Here is an 18988-nt window from a genome sequence, read left to right on the forward strand (position 1 = left end):
TGACTTATCTTGGTTTCCCTGTTTTGATGGATTCAGGAATCCATTGAACTATTTCTTGGCTACATGGAAACCTAGAACCAGTATGGTGATAGATGACAACACATGGTGAGCTATGCCTGTCGCACCCCGTGCTCAATGTGTATCATCAGCCTGACCCTTTCTGTCATCTGGTCTACCAACATCTCAGCTAGACCATGCCATGGCCTTGGACTAGGTCTCTCTTCTCTTTGACCCTCTGCAGTAACTTCTCCACAAAGTAACTGGCAGATTCGAAAATGAATACCTAAACGTCAGGCCACACCATTTTTCTCTTTAAAGGCTTTTAAGTCATTTCCCAGATTCTAACTGATTATTTATTACTGTGACCCTCAAGTCTCCAATGTCCTTATAGGCCCCCTTTGTGCCCTTCAGGGTACAGCTTACGCCTCTCTCAGAAGGCCTCTCTGGCAAGCACATCTCTAAACCAGCTCGTCTCTCATCCTTTGTCCACTAGGATCTCTTAACTCTATCCCCATCTTTATTCTTTTCTTCTCCTTAGCACCTACTCTACCTGATGTATATACTACTGTTTGTTTACTTCCTTGGACCATGATCTAATGATAAAAGGCCTTTCTTTTTCCATTCAACATCACATTTTAACAGCCCAGCACTGTAGTTGATGTATGGCAGATGCTATTAGGATGGATGATAAGACACAGACCCACATGAACGTCCTGGGTAGTCAAAGCCAGGCTTGTCACTGTGAAAGCTTACTTACTGATTAAGGAAGGCAAAGAGGTATCTCATGATAATCAGAGTGGGCTTGGGCAGGACCAGAAGGACTTTCCGGATATGCACAGCTCTCTCTTGTAGGTTGTCCATTGCTGAAAGAAGAAAGGCATGTGTTACCTCTGGTGTGACTGCAATCCTGGAGAGGAACAGTAAGAAATTTCTTTCCACAAGCAGTGTCCGCCATAGAGCAAGCAGAGCTAGCCCACATAAGCCCTGGTGGTGGATGCTCTGTGGGATGAGGCTGCTGCAAGAGACCCTGTGGGGACCCACACAGCCTGACTGGTACAGGGCTCAGGCTGTGTGTATGCTCCATGGGCATAGACCAGTTTGGTGCGTCCCCCTCTAATGTAACAGTGACAGACATAGAGCTGACCGTAAGCCTATCATGACTACTGAATGCTCAGTCTTGAAGGGCCCCACACATGTAAGTCCTTCCTTGGCCCCAGTACACACAGGTACCACTTCCTCCTCTGGAGAAGTCTGGCTTCTACCTCCCTTATCTAAAGTAGATCTGAACAGAGCCTGACTAGAGAGAGGAGAGATCAGGATCCCGGATAAGTAGTAAAATCTGTGAAGAAGACCAGAGAAGATTCCTGACTTTTGTGCTATGGTCAGGTTAATACAGATTTGGCCATCTGCCTGTGGTCTCTGTCATCAACAGCCTCCTACTGGACTTGATCTGGCTGTCTTATCTGAATAAGAAACAGCAAATACTGGATTAGGAGCAAGAGTAGGAAGAACCAGGCGGCTGAGGATTCTAGTGTTTCTTGGCAACTCCAGCCCAAGGTAAGAGACTTCACTTAGGTCCAGTCTTGGAAACTACATGAGGATATGACCTAAGTAACGCATGTGTGTAACTATCCACATAACTTCCATCTATCAGAATCAGACTCTCACAAATACGTGGGCAACAAACAAAGAGAGCTGGTATCCCAGATGCCCTGGCTTTTCTCAGAACAACTGACAGAGGAACAAGTAAGTATTCAGAGCAAACGCTGGGTCAAACTGAAAATTTAGGAAGCATGGAGCCCTTGTCCAGCCTGGGAATAGTCTTTTCTGAATTTATTCTCTTCACCTTCTGGGGCCATCATTCAGATAGGGTCTACATAGTGCCAGCTTTATGTCAACTCGACACCAGCTAGAGTCGTTTGGGAAGAGGGGATCTCAATTAAGAAAAGGCCCCCATCACATTAGCCTATGGGTAAGCCCGTGTGTTTTCTTGATTGATGTGGGAGCACCCAGCTCACTGTGGGTGCTGGTGGTCTCAGGTTCTATAAGAAAGCAGCTGGGCAAACCACAGGGATCAAGCCAGTAAGTGGTATTCCTTTATGGCATCTGCACAGCTCTGGACTCCAGGTTCCTGCCCTGTTTGAGTTCCTGTCCTGACTCCTCTTAGTGATGGAAGTGTAAGATGAAATAAACCCTTTCCTCCTCAAGTTGCTTTTGGTCATTTTTTGTTTTGTTTTTAATCGCATCAATAGAAACCCTAAATAGGACGATCTGCTTCCTGCATGACTTGATTTAATTTAAATTTCCATGGATTGCTTTCCATGGAACCAAGTGATAGGATCCTCCAGTATCATGAATAAACTAAATGTGTAGGAATAACTTTTCAAGCCCTAAAAGGGAACTCCAAAGAAAACAAGAGACCTTTCTCTGGGAAAATAGTAAATGGTACAATGGTACTTTCAAGTACACAGAGGGGCTTTTCTTGTTCACAGACACATGTGAATACATGTAGCAGCAGGTAAGCCGTGGTACATACAAAATAAGGAGGGAACAGGCTCAGGGGTTAGCTTTCTCTGGTCCTATTAACAGCGCACACATTGTATGCAAGCTTTAAGATGGATGAAAATAAAAGCGTTTTACTAAAAAACGATAGACCAGAGATGTGAAGGAATTAATGACTGAGATAAATTAGAAAGGAAAAAGTCAGCAGTCTTGACTTGGATTCGACACTATTACTGTTCACTCATTCTCTTTCCCCCTCCAGGGATAAAACGGCAAATGTACAGAGGTGACTCTCACTGGAAGAAATAAGTAAAGAAAAACTTGACTGAAAAGTTCATGAGGAAACAAATGGATGGAAATTTCCAAATGTCTTACTGCCATTTGTGGGTACGATGATACTTACTAACACAGGCAATCAAGTCATGGAAGATGTCCTTGGGAAACAATGGGTGTTCCAGCCCCCGGAAGTAAAGCTTGAGGACACCAGCTATGGAGTCCATGTCATGGTCATTCTGGTCCCCAGCCAGAGGGTCCTCTCCTGAAGATAGGCAGCCCCCCACCCCAAAAGGAAAATAAGTGAGTTAGGCAAATCACTGCATCCGCATCTCATTATCTCTCTACCCAGCGTGACAGCCACGATGCGGCGGACTGATGAGGCCAACGGACATTCCTGTGGGTTGGGAATGGAAACAAGCAACTGTTCTCTAACAAGAATCATGGAACGGGAGGAAACTGAGCCCCTGATGGAGGGGAAGCGGGGCCGGAGGCCAGCTTCATGGACTACCACCATATCAGAGGACACCTACTGACAGAACAGTCATCCCAGAATCGCAATGGAAACTGTCATATCAAGTAATTAAATTTAATGACAACCCCAACCTTACATTGAAACTATATATATCCATTACAGTGACAGAAACTGCCAAAGCTTGCCCATTACCTTAATAGACCACAAGATGATAAATGGGAGACAATGAGCAGGCACATTAGCCTTGATATTAGCTGCCACCAAGGGTTCTGGATGAGGCCAGTAACTGCCTGTCTACATAGTAACTACTTGGGTTTTGGCAGATCATCACAGGAATGAGCAGGATGGGCGGGGCTAAGAAAGAAGGAAGCTGGGGCATGCCCCAACATAACAGGCAACCTCTTAGGTTTTTAAGCTTTGGGAACTCTAGGGGAAGGGTGGAGCCATCTCCACAAGGGCCGACACATTTGTCTCATCTCTTCCGGCTGTCTATTCCCACCTCACCTCTCTCAAAGGCATTTTTTATGTCATTCACTTCCACTTGTGATCCAGACACTCGGAAAATCCCTTCATGTTGTAGGCCTAGAAACACACAAAAATAGAGTGGTCAAAATGGAGGTTAAAAAAAAAAAAAAAAAAAAAAGCAAGTAATCCTAAGGCCAAGGATTAGTAGAATACCCATCTCCATTGGTACCACATATTTAAGTATTTTGTCTTTTCTGGTTTAGGACAAAGGAGAAAAACAGGGCAGTGATGTTGGGAAAGTCTCTGTGGGATTACGGGGCATTAGTGTAAGGAAAGCCTCTGGTCAGAGGGTTAAGGGAAAGGATGCTCACACCCTCTTGGGATTCCAAGGCAGATTCCCGGGGTGTTGCTGCTCCTGCCTACAGTTTTTTTGTCCCTACCTGTAGAATGGGGAACCCACTTGTTGGTGCTTTCTTGTTGCCCACAGGCAAGGCATTAGGCACCATTAGAGAAGTTAGCAGAGAAAGGCTGAGCTTGTTATGAGTCTTCAGCATTTTAACTTTCCGAAAGAAAACACGTAAAGACTGTATTATGAAGTGTACAAAAAACTCTCTTCTCATGGTTTTGCTGGAGGAGACAGTCATGGATGCTTACTGCCACTGACTTTCATATAAAATATTTGGTCCTCATATAACCTTACAAGGTCAGGGTTTACAGCAATCCCATCTTCTAGATGAGGAGACTGGTGAATGATGACCAGCCTTCAGTTACACAGGAAGAACCAGGACCAGAGCTCAAAGATCGTCTTGTGGCTGCCATCACAGACTCCGTTTTCAGTGACGGACATGGGGCTATGGGTATGCAAGTGCAGGGGATGGGAGGGAACCACCCTGGCCTGCCTGTATTTAGACACAGCTTAGAGATCACCACACACGAAACTGTAACATCATCACGACTGGTCCAGCGAGGGGGCTTAGCTAGTATCCCTGGCTGTATCAGGGCTTTCAGTCTTTCTCCAAGCCTAGATCTCCTTTGTCAACGTTTCTCTGTGACCCTCTGAAAGCCTTGCATAAACCTCAGATTGATTTTAGAAAAACAAAACAAACAGAATGATGCTGTATTCTGCTGGCTGTTTCAGAATTACCCTTGAAGTGAGGGGAGCTATATTCCATTAGTTAGATTTCTGAAACTATACTGCACAGGCCAAGACTGAAAGTGTGGGGAATCTGACTGGAAGGAAGCAAGGGAATGTGATTACCTGGCTTGTAATAAGATGTAAGTTGTTTGTCCCTCTACGGGAATCTCTAAAATAGTCCTCGTAGTATGGCAAGCGATATTAAAATTCCATCAGTGAGGTACTAGTACTATGTTAGTTACCAAATGGGGTATGAGAGCCAGAAGTTGTTGTTTAAACACAGAATGTATCATAAATAGCAAGGCTCTGACAGAAACAGAAACACACCCAAGGACTTATCAGAAACACGGGGTATGAGGAAATGTCATCTTAAACCAGGCTACGTGGTGTGTTTTAGCTGGGGAAGTGCTACATAACTTCTTGGGAGGGTTACCTCAGTGCTTCTGGGCACTTTTGATGGCTAAGGAAATGTAGCTTTGGCCTGTGGGACCAGGGAAGAACAAATGGGAGATGAGCTTGTTGGAAATCAGACAACTGGCCTAAGTACTGAGTTCTACGTCAGTCTGGTTTTCAGTTCTCCTAGAGAATGGATGCCCTACATTAGGATCACTTACTAGTAGGACCAGTTATTATTGTATGAGTATGCAAGATTGTGTGTGAGTGTGTGTGAGTGTGACTGTGTGTGTGAGTGTGTGTGTGTGTCAGAGGTCAATATCAGCTTTCTTCCTGATGTTCTTGTTCTCTAACTTTGCTACTTTAGGAATAAGATCCCTTGCTGGACTTCAGGCTCTTTGCTTTCGTTGGGCCGGCCAGGCAATGGGGCTCAGTGATTTGCCTGTCTCTGCTGGCCACATATAGCTAGCTGTGGGGTTACAGGCATGTGCTGCCATGCACAGTAGGAACTCCACCAACTAAACTGTAAGTCTGAAGTCTTAGAATCAAAATACTGTTTTCTAAAGTTATTTATTAACAATCCATTCTCCTCATCTGTAATGTAGCTAGGCTTACTTGTTACTGTTCACATTCTACTTAGGCTTTTATTCACATATTAGTTCTTATTTATTTATTTATCTTTTGTATATGGAAAACACTAACATCATCTAAAATTAAAACCATACAAGAGAATATATTCATTATTTTATTTTCCATGCCTCCATTGTTTGCATCCACTGTTTACTTGTAATGACCAACCAGTAAAATACTAGCCTCTAGACTTATTGTTCCTGTATTTTTCTCTAGAAATGAGAAGATTCATATATAGTCAATATATTTATAAATCTTCATTCTTACGTGAAAGCAGAGTACACACTGTTTTGTATTTTGCTTTTTGACTTAACAATATATCCTAGAACTCTCTCTTATCAGCCTATAGAACTCTTACCATCTTCACAGTGATATTCTACTCCACTGTATGGACATACCAAAAGTTTTTCCATCACTTTTCTACATATGGGCCCTCAGGATGCTTCTAATATTTGCAATTACGAATAATGCTATAGCAAATAGTCTTATGCACAGGTTTTGCTTTTATTTTTTTAAAATACTGTTTGGGACACACCTTGACTATGACATCCGTGGCTTACTACTGGAGCTCCCTATTTCCTTCTTCTGGTTTTAAACTCTAGGCAGCATCGGGAGACACTTTAAATATTCAATTCGTGCTCTCCCACAGCTCCCATCGCACTCAGCGTAAGGCCCAAATCACCTACTGTAGCCAACAACACCGCACGAACACCGGCCTGTGTCTTCATCTCTTCTCCGTCTCCCTTCACTCCTCCCTTTCGGCATGAGTACTTTCCCTTAATTACGTCAACCGTTTCTGGTCTTTGGTTCTCTCTCCACAAAACACTCTTCCCCAGATGAACACATCACCTCCCCTCTTCTTCACAACTCCACTCAAGTGTGAGAAGAACCTTTCCATGACCCCCTGCACAAATGCCTCTCTCCATTCTCCATCTTGTTTTGCTTTATTCATGACATACACCAGCACTGGAAATGCTGTAAGCCAATTTGTGTACTGGCCGATCATCTGTTCTTCAAGAGAACCTTTTTACTGGCCTATAATGAGCAATCAATACAAACCTTGTATTGAACAAACAAGTGGATGAATGAATCTACAACTTCTTCCCATTGTTCTTCAGGAACCAATAATTATTATTCTACTGAATTCAGCCAGGATTCATCTTTGCCAACTCCTTGGTATTAATTACTGCTGTCTTGTAAATTTCTTACCCTGTTACTATCAATTACTACTACTTTATTTCTTTTCATTAACTTACTATCTGCTTATTTTCTTTCAAATGCATCATAAAACTAGAGACAAGAATAGTGTATTACTTCTCTTTGTGTTTTCTCTCTTGGTAATACATGGTTCTAAGCATTGGTCAGGGGCTTATAAAATATTTGTTGACTGTTCAATAGTGATGAACAGCGCTCTTACTTCAAGTGAAATGAGATAGCATTAAAAATTTATAGTTGATGGAAAGTAGGATAAGCTATAAGGATGCTAAGATAATTACTGTTTCAATAATGAATCTAAGAAATATCCCAGTTTATAGGAAGGGAGACAGGCAAAAAGTGGCTGCCTTGAGGTTTAGATTACCAATACTTGGTTTCTTTAGTTCTAGGATGGCCATCTTATAACCTTTTTAAGTATTTAAAAACAATTTCTGATGCTAATTTCTAGACATGTCTAAGGCCAATATAGCTATCTGTATTTTGTAAATACTCTCAGCTTTTGGAAAATAAACTTGATGGCAATCATCTCCAACCCTAAACTGCTGTTAGCTGGTAAAGAACGGAGCTAAATCTCTTAGCTTTGCCCCAGCAGAATGCAAGTATAATCTGACTGATGCTGAGAAGAGCCAGTCCCTGAAGACACTCGAAAGGTGGGGATAACTTTAGGACAGTTATTGACTGAGATCGTGGGGACAATATGTCCAATGAGGCCAAATTAAGACAAAATCCAAACATTAAATACACAGTCAGTGCAACGTTACAGACGGAACTGTTTCGAGCCATTCTGGTACCGCCAATGGGACGAAATGGGTAGGCTATGCCATAGGAGATTCCCAAACACACTAAGGCTGTAACCACTGCTTTCACTACCACTGACACATGACCTAGCTGTACTTGTTCACAAAGCAGCTGGCTTTTAAAACTCTGGAGGCTAGAAAAGAGCAGGGTAGGCGGCTAGGTCAAAACATGCCTGTTTTCAGCACGTAGGTGTGGCCTTCCTAAAGGAGTAGACATTACGTGAATGGTTAAGATTTTATTCCTTTTCTAAGAACATGAGTGAGGATGGGAAGGCAATCTCTGTTGCTCTCTCCGGGGTATATGCACATATGTGTACGCATGTGCTGTGTAGCTATGGAGGCCAGGGGACAGTGTTGATTGGTCTCTATTCTAATACTCCCTACCTTACTCCTTTGAGGCAGTGTCTCTCCGCTGAACCTGGACCTTACAGGGTATTTTTTAGGTTGGGGCGGCAGCCAGCAAGCCCCAGAGATCTTCCCACCTTCCCCTCCACAGCGCTGGAGTTACAGAAGGCATATGATTCTGCTCTCCTTGGTTTGTACGTTCTAGACTCTAAACTGAGGTCCTCATGATTGTGCAGAAAGGGCTCTCAACCGCTGAACCATCTCTCCAGCTCCAACTACCTCTATTCTTGTTCCAACTTTTCAAAATATGAGCAGAGCTGAATCCCTGCTTACCGTGTCTGCTAATAAACCGGATGCAGCTTTCTACCACCAGAGGAATTGCCTGGCTGGAATCCTGAAACACAGAAAAGAATTGCAGACATTAGAGCCAAGGATAGGAGAAGGGAGTCTAGTCTCAACACAGAGATGAAACTGCTAGCTGGTCGTCCTCAGCCGGACTGCATTGATGCTACGGGGGTAGCTATGGATATGGTGATGGAAATGGTGGCCGATGGTTTTTTAAAATGGCAGAAAAGGGCTACAGATTTTAGCATGAGAGGCAGAGGCGGAGACAGAGACAGGAGACAGAGGGATAGACAGTAACAGGCAAAACACCCAAGCACATAAAAAAAAAAAAAAAAAAAAAAAAAGCTTAAAAACCTAAAAGAAAGAAGGATGGCTTGGTTCTCCCAATGATAAAGAAAAGCAAAAGCATTCTTGGAAATAGTGAGAATAACATGGGAATATGTAAGGTAGGCTTCCCAGATGTCCTTTTTGTTTTGTCTTTTTGTTACATAATCCTGATTATTCCATTTAAATTATACGGGTTACTATATATAATATTCATATACTATGAATATTTGCCTGCATGCATGTCTGTGTGCCACTTGTGTGTCTGATGCCCAAGGAGGCCAGAATTCATTGGATGTCCTGGGATTGGAGGTACAGGTGGTTGTGAGTCACTATGTGGGTGCTGGGAAACAAATTCAGGTCCTCTGCAAGAGCAGCCAGTGCTCATAACCACTGGACCATCTCTCCAGCCCCAGGTACATGAATATTAATGCCTACATTTACAGAGGTGTTGCTCCACATACAAAGTCTCTAGATAGTTTGCCTCTATGGTGTATACTACCGTTATTGATTATTCTCACTTGGTAGTGTGGAAATGAGGCTTGGTGAGGTTACTGTTGCTTGTATCATATAACTAATAAGCAGAAAAGTCAGGACCTAATTCCCTGTTACTCAACACTTTGCTGTCACTTATACTGAATTCTGTGAGGGCAGCCAACACTGCCTACCAATTATTACTAAAAACCAGGAAGGGTTTTTATACTAATGAGCTACATGAAAAACATCATGGACAGCTCTAAAACCTCATTTCATATGGCCAGGAAAGACTGAGTTCTACAGTGGGGTGGACCCTTGTATCTTCTGCCCATTTCACAGACTGGATTGCACCCATCTGGCTTTGGAGTTTCAACTGTAGCCAAGGGGTTTGGCTACTATAAGGGAAGCAGCTGGGTCTCATGAAGGAATTAGGCTGAAAGAGACGGCCTGGCCTGTGTAGGTTCCAAGCTTGCCTGTGATCAGGGTGCCGCCAAAGGAGCTGGGGCCAGAAAGGTCTCAGTGTCACAAAAGCTTGTTCTATTATGATTATTGTTTCTTGATTTGAAACAGGGTCTTACTAAGTAGCACTGGTTGGCCTGGAACTCACTATGTATGCCTGCGTAGCCTCAAACTCACACAGAAATCCGCCTGCCTCTGCCTCTCTGGGATTAATGGCATGTGATACCACTCCTAGCTCCAAACGTTCATCTTTGTGACCCACCCTCCAACCCGACTGCTTCCTCTAGCTGTTGAGGTACAGCAGCCAGGGTCTGACATTCTGTTAGATCACTGACTTCTGCCAGTCAGTGCAAGTAAGCTTAGAGGAAGAATCTGATCCTTTCTTCCTTACTCTAATGAAAACTAGGCTCGACTACTACAAGGGGAAAAGCTCCATTCATACGAAATCATGTAGCCGGAGAGACAACGAAGGTGGCAGAAAGGGATTTGCAGAGTTTCCTGGTCCCAGATTTATCTAAAGTTCAAGGAGGAGGACACTGGGAAACTTCCAGGCATTAATAAACTATGTGAACATGAAGGTTTGTCTGGATGTGCAGGAAATGTTCTACCGACAGCAGGGTGACATACGTAGAGTTCTCAGGAAACAAGGCGCCAAAGATGCATGTCTACGGCCACCAATAGCCCACCAGAAGAAGTAACCCAGAGGAATAATCTGAGGCAGACAAGGGAGGCCAGAGGCTCTATCCTACTACAGGAGGCTAAAATGGAGTCCAAGGCAGAGCCTAATAAGGAACAACAGCACCGAGGTTTCGGATGTCCCCATTGCTACCTGTGATATCTCTAAGCCACAGTGAATTCGTTCTGCCAGATGTGCTTCTGTGTTCCCGAAACCTAGATGTCACCACTAACTGCATACAATTTCCCCAGCACTCAGCACTTCCTATGTTTTTTTAAATTCATTTTTCTCTCTTTCCCTTCTTTTCTCAATGTTAGAATGAATCAGTGTTCATCTCATTGTTTTGCTCTCAATGGTTTTTTGTTTGCTTGGTTGGTTTTTTCCCATATAACCTTAGGTTGGAAGGGGCTTTTAAGGACAATCAGGGCAAATTTCCATCCAATCAGATTAAGAAAGCAGGAGGGAACAGACAGTTGGCACAATTTGGAAAAGATAGTAGAGTAGCAGGCAGTAATGTACAGGAGAAAACTAGCAGGATGACGTTTACATAATGTCCATAGTTTGGTGAGGTTTCTTTCTTTTAGTGTTAATTTAATTTATTTTGTATTAAAACTTATTTTTTAACTGGTGTATAAAATCTGCATGTATTAATGGGTTACTATGTGGCATTTTGATACATATAGATACTACTTTGTGTTTGAGGCAGGTTAAACATATCTGTCTCTCAACATCTATCACTTATTTTTGGTGGGAGGTTAGCATTCTGGGGCTGGAGAGAGGGCTCAGCACTTAAGAGCACCCGTTGCTCTTGTGAGGGCCCAGGTTCAGTTTTCAGCACGCACATGGCAACTAACAACCACTGGAGACTCCAGTTCCAGAGGATCTGGTGCCCTCTTCTGGCAGTCACTGGCACTGTACATACGAGGTGCACAGACATACACATGGGCCAAGCATCCACATACATGAAATAAATACATCTTTTAAGAAAGAGACTAGCACAGAGTGGGCCACACCTGGGGAAGACGCAAGACATACGGTCAGGAACGAGGTGAGAGAGATGAGCAGTAGAGAGAAAATGGAAGGGCTGAGTGGAACAAGGATGTCCGTAGGTAACAGGTGATGCGGTGTTACTCCTTTTTAGGAAATGTCTGGGCTGCTTTGAACATAGCCTCTCAGGAAAACACGTTTCCAGATTCTCTTATTTGGCTGATTTACAAGAAGTAAAAGGTGGATTTTCTGGTTATGTACATAGGATCTTTTAAATTACGAATTACTGCTCTGACCGCCTAAGAAAAAATTCTTGCTGAAGAGAAACGGGAAGAACAATCAATACAACGACCTTATTGGACTGGGGCATGCAGTAAACCTGGACCCTAATGCAAACCCGGTACCAGGAGAACACACCCTGCCTTCAACTGCTCTAGTGCGGCAGTATGCAATGCAAACCTGCTGATGGTGACCCCAACCAGGGGCAGACACTCCGTGCCAAAGCCTAGCACCCTTGCAGCTACAGCACGAGCTGCAAAGCTCCCACATGCATGCTCTACGTCTGTGCAACAGGCCTAGAGTTAGGTCAGAAGTGGAAAGAAATAAACTTCAAGTGCAGGCCTATTCTTGGTAATACAGGAAAAGTGGTTGCTTAGTCTGTAAAATACATGTCTATTAATTTTCAATGCAACAGATCCTCTCTGAGAGGCAGTCCATTTCTCTCAAGCTTTAACAGAAATCTGGGGAGAAAGGAGAAGAAAGAATTATAGGAATAAGATGGTAGAAAGTTATAGTGACATTTTTGTGATTTAAGAAGGTATAGCCAGGCCGGATTAGGCTGTATAGTAAGTAAGAAGCTGTAATTAAAGAACAAACCAAACCAAAACAAAAAAACAAAGATGATTTTTCTCGTTAAAATGATACCTATAGTCAAGAGGAAGGCTAGAGATAAGGCTGAGTAGTCAAGAGTGTTTGCCTCTCTAGCAGAAGACCCAGATTTGGTTTTGGCACCCACAATAGTGGTCCTTAACTATCTGTAACTCCAGTTCCAGGCGACCTGACACCCTCCTTTGACTGCCATGATACATATACATACATGTAGGCAAAACACGTATGCACACGAAATACAATAAATAAATCTTCGAAGTATTGGGGAGACAAGGGAGCCTGTGTCAAGTGAATTCTATATCTGGACTGCCACCAAGCCCGAGTAGTGGGGTCCATGAACAGAGCGTGGGACTGGAAAACAGTAGGGGAACCCAGTGCCCTCTGCATCTGATGACTGCCATGTGTCTAGGCTTCTTTGCAGGACTACGACTGACATTAAAAAGTTTTATTGACCAGGCCTTCTGAACGTGGGTGTCAGTTAGGAGGCCTGAGCAGTCTATGGGGCCTCTGGCAGTGGAACCAGTATTTATCCCTGGTGTATAAATGGACTTTGGGAGCCCATTCCCTATGGAGGGACACTCTCTCAGCCTAGATACACAGGGAAAGGCCTAGGCCCTCCCACAAATGATATGACAGACACTGATGATCCCCCATGGAAGGCCTCACCCACCCTGGGGAGCGGATGGGGGGAGGAATGAAGGGGTCAGATTGATATGTGAAATAAAACTGTTTCTAAATTAAATAGAAAAGATCAAAACATTTATTATTTATATTTATGTGTTTTTGTCACATGTGCACATACCCTAAGAGGCCAGAAGAGGGTATTGGATCCTCTGGAGCTAGAGTCACAGGCAGCTGTAAGTGGCCTGAGACAGGTGACTTAAGTTACGCTTACGTCCTCTAGAAGGGCAGCAAGTGCTCTTAACTGCTGAGCTGACTCTCCAGCCCTGCAAATGCCTTCTTACAGGCCTGGTCAGCTTTTTCCTGGGTAGACAGTGTGATGCCTCCCACGCCTGCTCTTGCTAACTGTCCCTCCTGCAAAGCTGGTGTGGGATGCTCAGGGAACATGAAGTCACTTCTGTACTCACCACAGGCCATAACTAGTGAATGGAATATTGCTACTGCAAAAATATGCTTCGGTTAATTTTTTTTTTCCTTTAAAGTAAGTAGCTGCTGAGTTGAGATTTCTCCTGATGTGGATTACTCTGGCCATGGCTAAGAGTCCTCTTGACATGGGTGAGAACTGGCTGCTCGGTTGCGGATTTTAATACAAAGGTGAATGTCAAGTGCAACCCTGTCGAGTACTTAACATTCATTCGCTAACAGTTTCATATGTACTTTGTTAGGGTAAATCAGGAATCTGTCTAAGATTACAATGTTACCAGAAATAATTAAGACTTACAAGCGTAGGCAACACTTTTAGATTGAGGATGGCCACCTCAATGCTGGTTCAACAGTGTGTCTGTGAGGAACTGTGAGGCCTCTTTATGGTCTCCTAGAGAAGGGCACCATGGGCTGTTACAAAACAACTTGTTCACATGTAAACCAAACCTAACATGCAAGAGACTTAAATAAGTAACAAGAAGAACAAATCACAGAGCCTATGATAATTGCAGGCAAGTTAAATCAGTGTTTGCTAGAGACTTAACCATATTGTAACTAGAGATACAACCAAACATGAGCATGACGTCAGAGGAGGCATGCCATGGATTCAGCGATGGCTGGGACGTATTCGGTTTGCATGAGGCAGACTGAACAGTCTGGCTCTGCTGGGTTCTTTACCTGTTTCCTCACGGTTGAGCTACGCCTGTGGTTGACCCACCGAATCAGAAAGGACCAGTCCAGCAACAGGAAGGAAAAAGAAAATGGGGACAGAATGAGACAACCATTCGTAAGCCTGGGACTAAAGCTTTAAATCATGTAAAACAACTATACAGCAGGTAATGAAACATGTCACGTTATTGATCTCAGTCCCAGAAACAGCTAAGAGACCTGGCAAGCTATTTCCCAACCAAAGCCTAATAAACTTTATTCCTTCATAAAAGCACAGAGGTCCCCGACTTTAATGCTCACCACTGTTTAAAACTTAAATAGGAGGCAAAGGATTTAATCCGTAGCAAAACAGATTCACGTTAGACAATTTTAAGATCGTTCTGTTTAAAAGGAGACAACAATAAACACCAACGGGTGTATATTTTCTCTTGAGACTCTTGGGGAAAAGGACTGCTTATTTTATTTTTATTTGTATGGGAGGACACTCAGACTGAAGGGAAGCCCAGGGACCCTTTGTCAGTGCTTTTCCAGCTGTGTTTAGCTGTAGAAGCCTTTTCCTCAAAGAGCATCAGATACAGAAGAAGCATCCTACTCAAATCAAAAGCACTGCCTGCTTGATGAAGGTAGAGGCCAGGCAGGGATGCTGGGCCTCGCTCCGACTCTGCGGCCAGCCTGCCCTTTAGGCACATTTCTGAAATCCTAGTGCTTCTCTGAACTGACACAACACTCTTGTCCTCAACAAGAGGAGACTGACATTCCGAGGGAGGAGATAAACTGTCCAAGGTTACACGTGGGGAAAGAACTCAGCGAGGGAAATCAGTTCAGGTCTATTCTACTCGGGCTTTCTAGAGATGTGGTATTTCTGATGAAGTTACGACTATACCACTAGGAGACAGAGTCTACAGAATTTCATCTTAGTTCCCTCCAGTCCTCACAAATTTCATATTAACGGGACCTGTACTGTAATCCACTATGAAAAAATGGTGAAAATCAAATTGAGTTATCACTAGATAATGAGTCTATAACTGTAAATGGCCTCATGACTCTACCAGTTGCCGGGTTGACACAATGCAATCTGGTTCATTAAGGCGTGTCCGCCTTTCATATGAGCACAGTTTCAGGCATCTGAGGGTGCTGGCTGAATGAATGTCCGGTTCTCTGCCAGCCCATAGCAGCATCAGTGACTGGGAGGGAAACTATTTGGCTGAGCTGGGGAGGGAGGGAAGGTGGGGAAAGATTGGGAAGGTTGCATACTTGTACATCGGCAAAGATTTATCCCCGTGCTCTTCAGCAAGCCAATGCAATGTAATATTTCACTATCCACCAACAGTCACTAATTAGGGCCTATCATCTTTTCCATATATTACAAAAAAAAAAAAAAAAAAAGCAAAAACAAAAAACAAAACAAAAACTCAAATGCTATCACTAAATCTTTGTGTGTTGGAGACTTCCCCAAGGCCAAGTTGAAGTCTAGCTAAGAGGTTACCAAGATGCAACAGAGTCCAGTGTTTATTTTCTTGCAATATAGTGGCTTTGGGGAGTTTCTGGGAAGATTTTTATCAGGTGATAACTCCCATGACATTATTCTGCGTAGACTTCCCTAAACGGCAGCAACTCCACAGCCATTTGGGAGGAAATAGAGTGAGTAAGGCAAAGAGAAGGAAGCAACCCTCGCCTCAGGCAACTCCTTTGCAAAGTCATCCAATGTCTTTTACAATACAACTTTATGGCTCTTTCCCAGCTTGCTACTGCCCATGGGTCTTTATCCCTTTCCAGGGTTACTTACCTGGCAAGGCTACAGTCTGTCCTCTGACCTGTGGAAAGAGAAGGGGAAAATGTATTTGTTGGAGCAGAAGGGCGGAGGGCTGTACACCCTAGGAACTGCCACGCCCTTTACATCTTCCTAGGGAGCCAGTAGCAGAAAAGGATTGCCCTAACTTCATTTTGCGCAGGAACTTTGCTCTCAGGTTCCCATGCCAAAGCCATCAGTATCTTTGGACCTTGTCAGCTCTGCTTCCCCAGCGAGAAAAACAGGCGTGGATGTATGGGAAGAACACAGCAATCATATTTTAGAGAAAACAAAATTATTGTCAGCCTTCTTCATACATGAAATCCAGCTTCTTATACATGTGTGTAGCGGTGATGAGAGGTAGGTTTAGGGTCAGGGTTAGGGCATGGAACAAACTTTTCAGTATATGAACAAACACACACACACATACAGTTGAGGTTGGGAAGAGAAGGGAATATAGAGAGAGGAGGGAGAAGATATGTAGGTTCTAGTTTTAGAATCATACTAAATTCTGTTAACTTGCACTGGCATAGTAAGGCAGAGATAAGATTCAGTACCCATGAGGCTAGCAAATGAAGGCTTTCAATCTAATGATAGGTGGTTAAGACTTTCACGGACCATAGTTAGCTTTGAAAAATAAAATGGAAAATCTTAAAGATGGTAAAAAGTATTCTTAATTAAAATTTGCATATATGCATGCATAAACCATGATGTAATATGTTGCCTTCTCTGGGTCAACAGTTAATGAAACTTGATCTGTCTTACATAAGTCAATGGCAAACCCTGGCAGGCAGTGAGCCAGAAAGGAATCAAGTCCCACACTCCTTATTCAAGCTACAGGAAAGGCAGCTCTGAGGGGTGGAGAAGGCAGGGTATTTTCTTGCATTTCAAGTGTTGTGAGTTGTTAAGACAGTCCAGCTCATCTTTAGCAATACCAATCGTTGATCGCCCTCTTACCAAAAGCTCAGCTTTCATCTGTGAAAATATTATTCTGCGCCATTATTTTCAACATCTGTCCAATTTCCATTCATACACATCAGTTATCCCTCTATGGTAAGAACTAGAGGCTCTTAAATTATGGTAACAAATGCAGAAGGCAGGGACATGGTAATTTGTACATAGGATGATTTATAGCTATTATTTTTCTCTATCTCTGGAACTTGTCATCTTTAAATTATGGCAATTTGCAGCTCCACTGGTCAACCTCCATCCCTCTAGAGTCGCATTATTTGGTGTACACATGTGTATAAGCATGCATACATGTGTGGCTCTAAAGCCTTTTCCCCTGTCTTCCAGCCTATGCTGAGGCTGTCTCGAGAAAAGAAATCATAGCTAGAAGTTTCTTCAAATAGTTCTACAAGCTGTCTTTCCTTTAACTCACCACACAGCAACCTGGTAACTCAAGAGTAAAGACTTCCCATAAGCAAGCTTGGCTCTCATGCCTAGACTTGAACTGTCTGGGTGGAAAAGAGCAGAAGGTACTAAACGATTCTTTTCATATTAAAGCAAAATTCTTAAAAAAAAAAAAAACAAACGCAAAATCAAAGATACTAGAGAAAAAAATTGGGGGGGGGGAATCGATCAGGGTAGGACAAGGATAAGGCGAGAAGTGTGGGTAGGTGAGTCTGGTCTGAAAAGTGGGACTCCGATTTCTCAGCCAAAAAGCCAATCAGTCTTGTGACATTTAATGTACTTCACAGTTTGTCTGATGAGTGCTCAAGAATTTATTTTAAAATGTTAGATTTGTGTCTGAGTGCAGGCACATCTGTCACCAATGAGACCACATACTCCCTGTGGTCTGGTCTTTAAGAAAAGGGAGGAAGGCAGAACATCCAGGGCATCCCCAACCTGGGAATCCCATTAATCGTAGGATGCTGAAAGCTAGGCAGGAGACCTGGGCAGGTTGCCAAACAACCCCAGGGAAAGCTTCTTCAACCTCCACCTTCTGTTTGACAGCTGACTGGGGAGAAAGTCCAGAGCCTCTGTCCAGTTCTCTGCCTCAATACTTTCCAGTGTCTGGCTAAGGTTACTGCCAGAGAATACAGTCCATTCAGCACTTTACCCTTAGTGCAGCCACACTAGAGAGATGGCTGCCACTTAAGTGAAAGGAAATGAATGTCCACCCTGGAAGCTGAACAAGCAGCAAGTGTGCCCACCCATCCTCCATCTGAAGACCTTCTCTCCCCAGGACTGGAGTTCTAACAAGGGTCTAGAGAGAAGGTAACCCTGAAGCCCCTTTACCATTGGCGTGGCAGGAAGGTAAAGGACTGGGTTTGGGTGGAAAGCAGGCACGCTCCATCTAAAGAAACTGCCGATGAGTGTTAGCATTCCACTACACACTGCCGTCTTCCCATTCCGCAAGCAGCCATTTAGGGGAGTACTTTCCCAGGGAATAGGCTAGGCAAAGAAACTCATTCATACAACCAGTGGGGTCTAGCTGGCTGAGGCCTGGAGGCAAGCGCTCAGGATCACAGTGCTGTTGGCCTCTGCTCTACCAAGCTTCAGCAGAGTATGCTCACACTCACTTTCTCCCAGGGTTTTCTGCAGGAGGTCATGCTTGGCTTGCAGCTTGGTGATTAGGTTCCTACCCTCCAAGTACTCCTTCATTTTCTGTAGGGGAAGAGGAGAAATAAGAGAACTTAAGAGTCCTGAAGAAACACAAGGCACAAAGGTTCAACTGGGTAATTACCAGTTGGTTTCTGACTCTCTGACTCAAGTTCTAGCAAGTCCATTTAAATTCTTTAAAAAAAAAAAAAATATCCCTCTCTGGCAATTTTCATGGTGGGTGTGTATCTACACAGTATTTTCCTAAGAAACTGTTTTGGAAGTAAAGCCCTTCACCTGTGTCCTTCAGTCCCAGTAAAGAATGAGTCTGGCAGGGACAGTGGACAACCTCCGCGAGGCCCAGCCACACTGGTCTGAAGACATGCACTTGCTATGTGCCCCTTAGGCTCACAGCCTGCTCCTCCCAAGATGCACCACACCCTAGGGCAGTGTCAATGGTAAACCTCACCCACAGAGCACCCTCTCATAAGGCAGA

At 43.7% G+C, this 18988-nt stretch overlaps 1 protein-coding gene across 4 annotated transcripts in view; it reads right to left on the reverse strand.

Annotated features, from left to right (window-relative positions):
• Positions 1 to 18988, reverse strand: part of Srgap2 (SLIT-ROBO Rho GTPase activating protein 2) — a 205438-nt gene that overhangs the window by 22008 nt on the left and 164442 nt on the right. For all 4 annotated transcript variants that reach the window (XM_051204128.1, XM_051204127.1, XM_051204129.1 and 1 more), the window contains exons 10-16: positions 18474 to 18558; positions 15946 to 15973; positions 14169 to 14193; positions 8564 to 8624; positions 3755 to 3832; positions 2906 to 3040; positions 758 to 863 (exon numbers count right to left, since the gene is read on the reverse strand). In XM_051204128.1, the coding sequence (XP_051060085.1) occupies positions 758 to 863; positions 2906 to 3040; positions 3755 to 3832; positions 8564 to 8624; positions 14169 to 14193; positions 15946 to 15973; positions 18474 to 18558 (518 nt within the window). The remainder of the gene's footprint in view (positions 1 to 757; positions 864 to 2905; positions 3041 to 3754; positions 3833 to 8563; positions 8625 to 14168; positions 14194 to 15945; positions 15974 to 18473; positions 18559 to 18988) is intronic.

Source organism: Phodopus roborovskii, unplaced genomic scaffold, assembly GCF_943737965.1.
Source record: "Phodopus roborovskii unplaced genomic scaffold, PHOROB, whole genome shotgun sequence".
Taxonomy (NCBI): domain Eukaryota; kingdom Metazoa; phylum Chordata; class Mammalia; order Rodentia; family Cricetidae; genus Phodopus; species Phodopus roborovskii.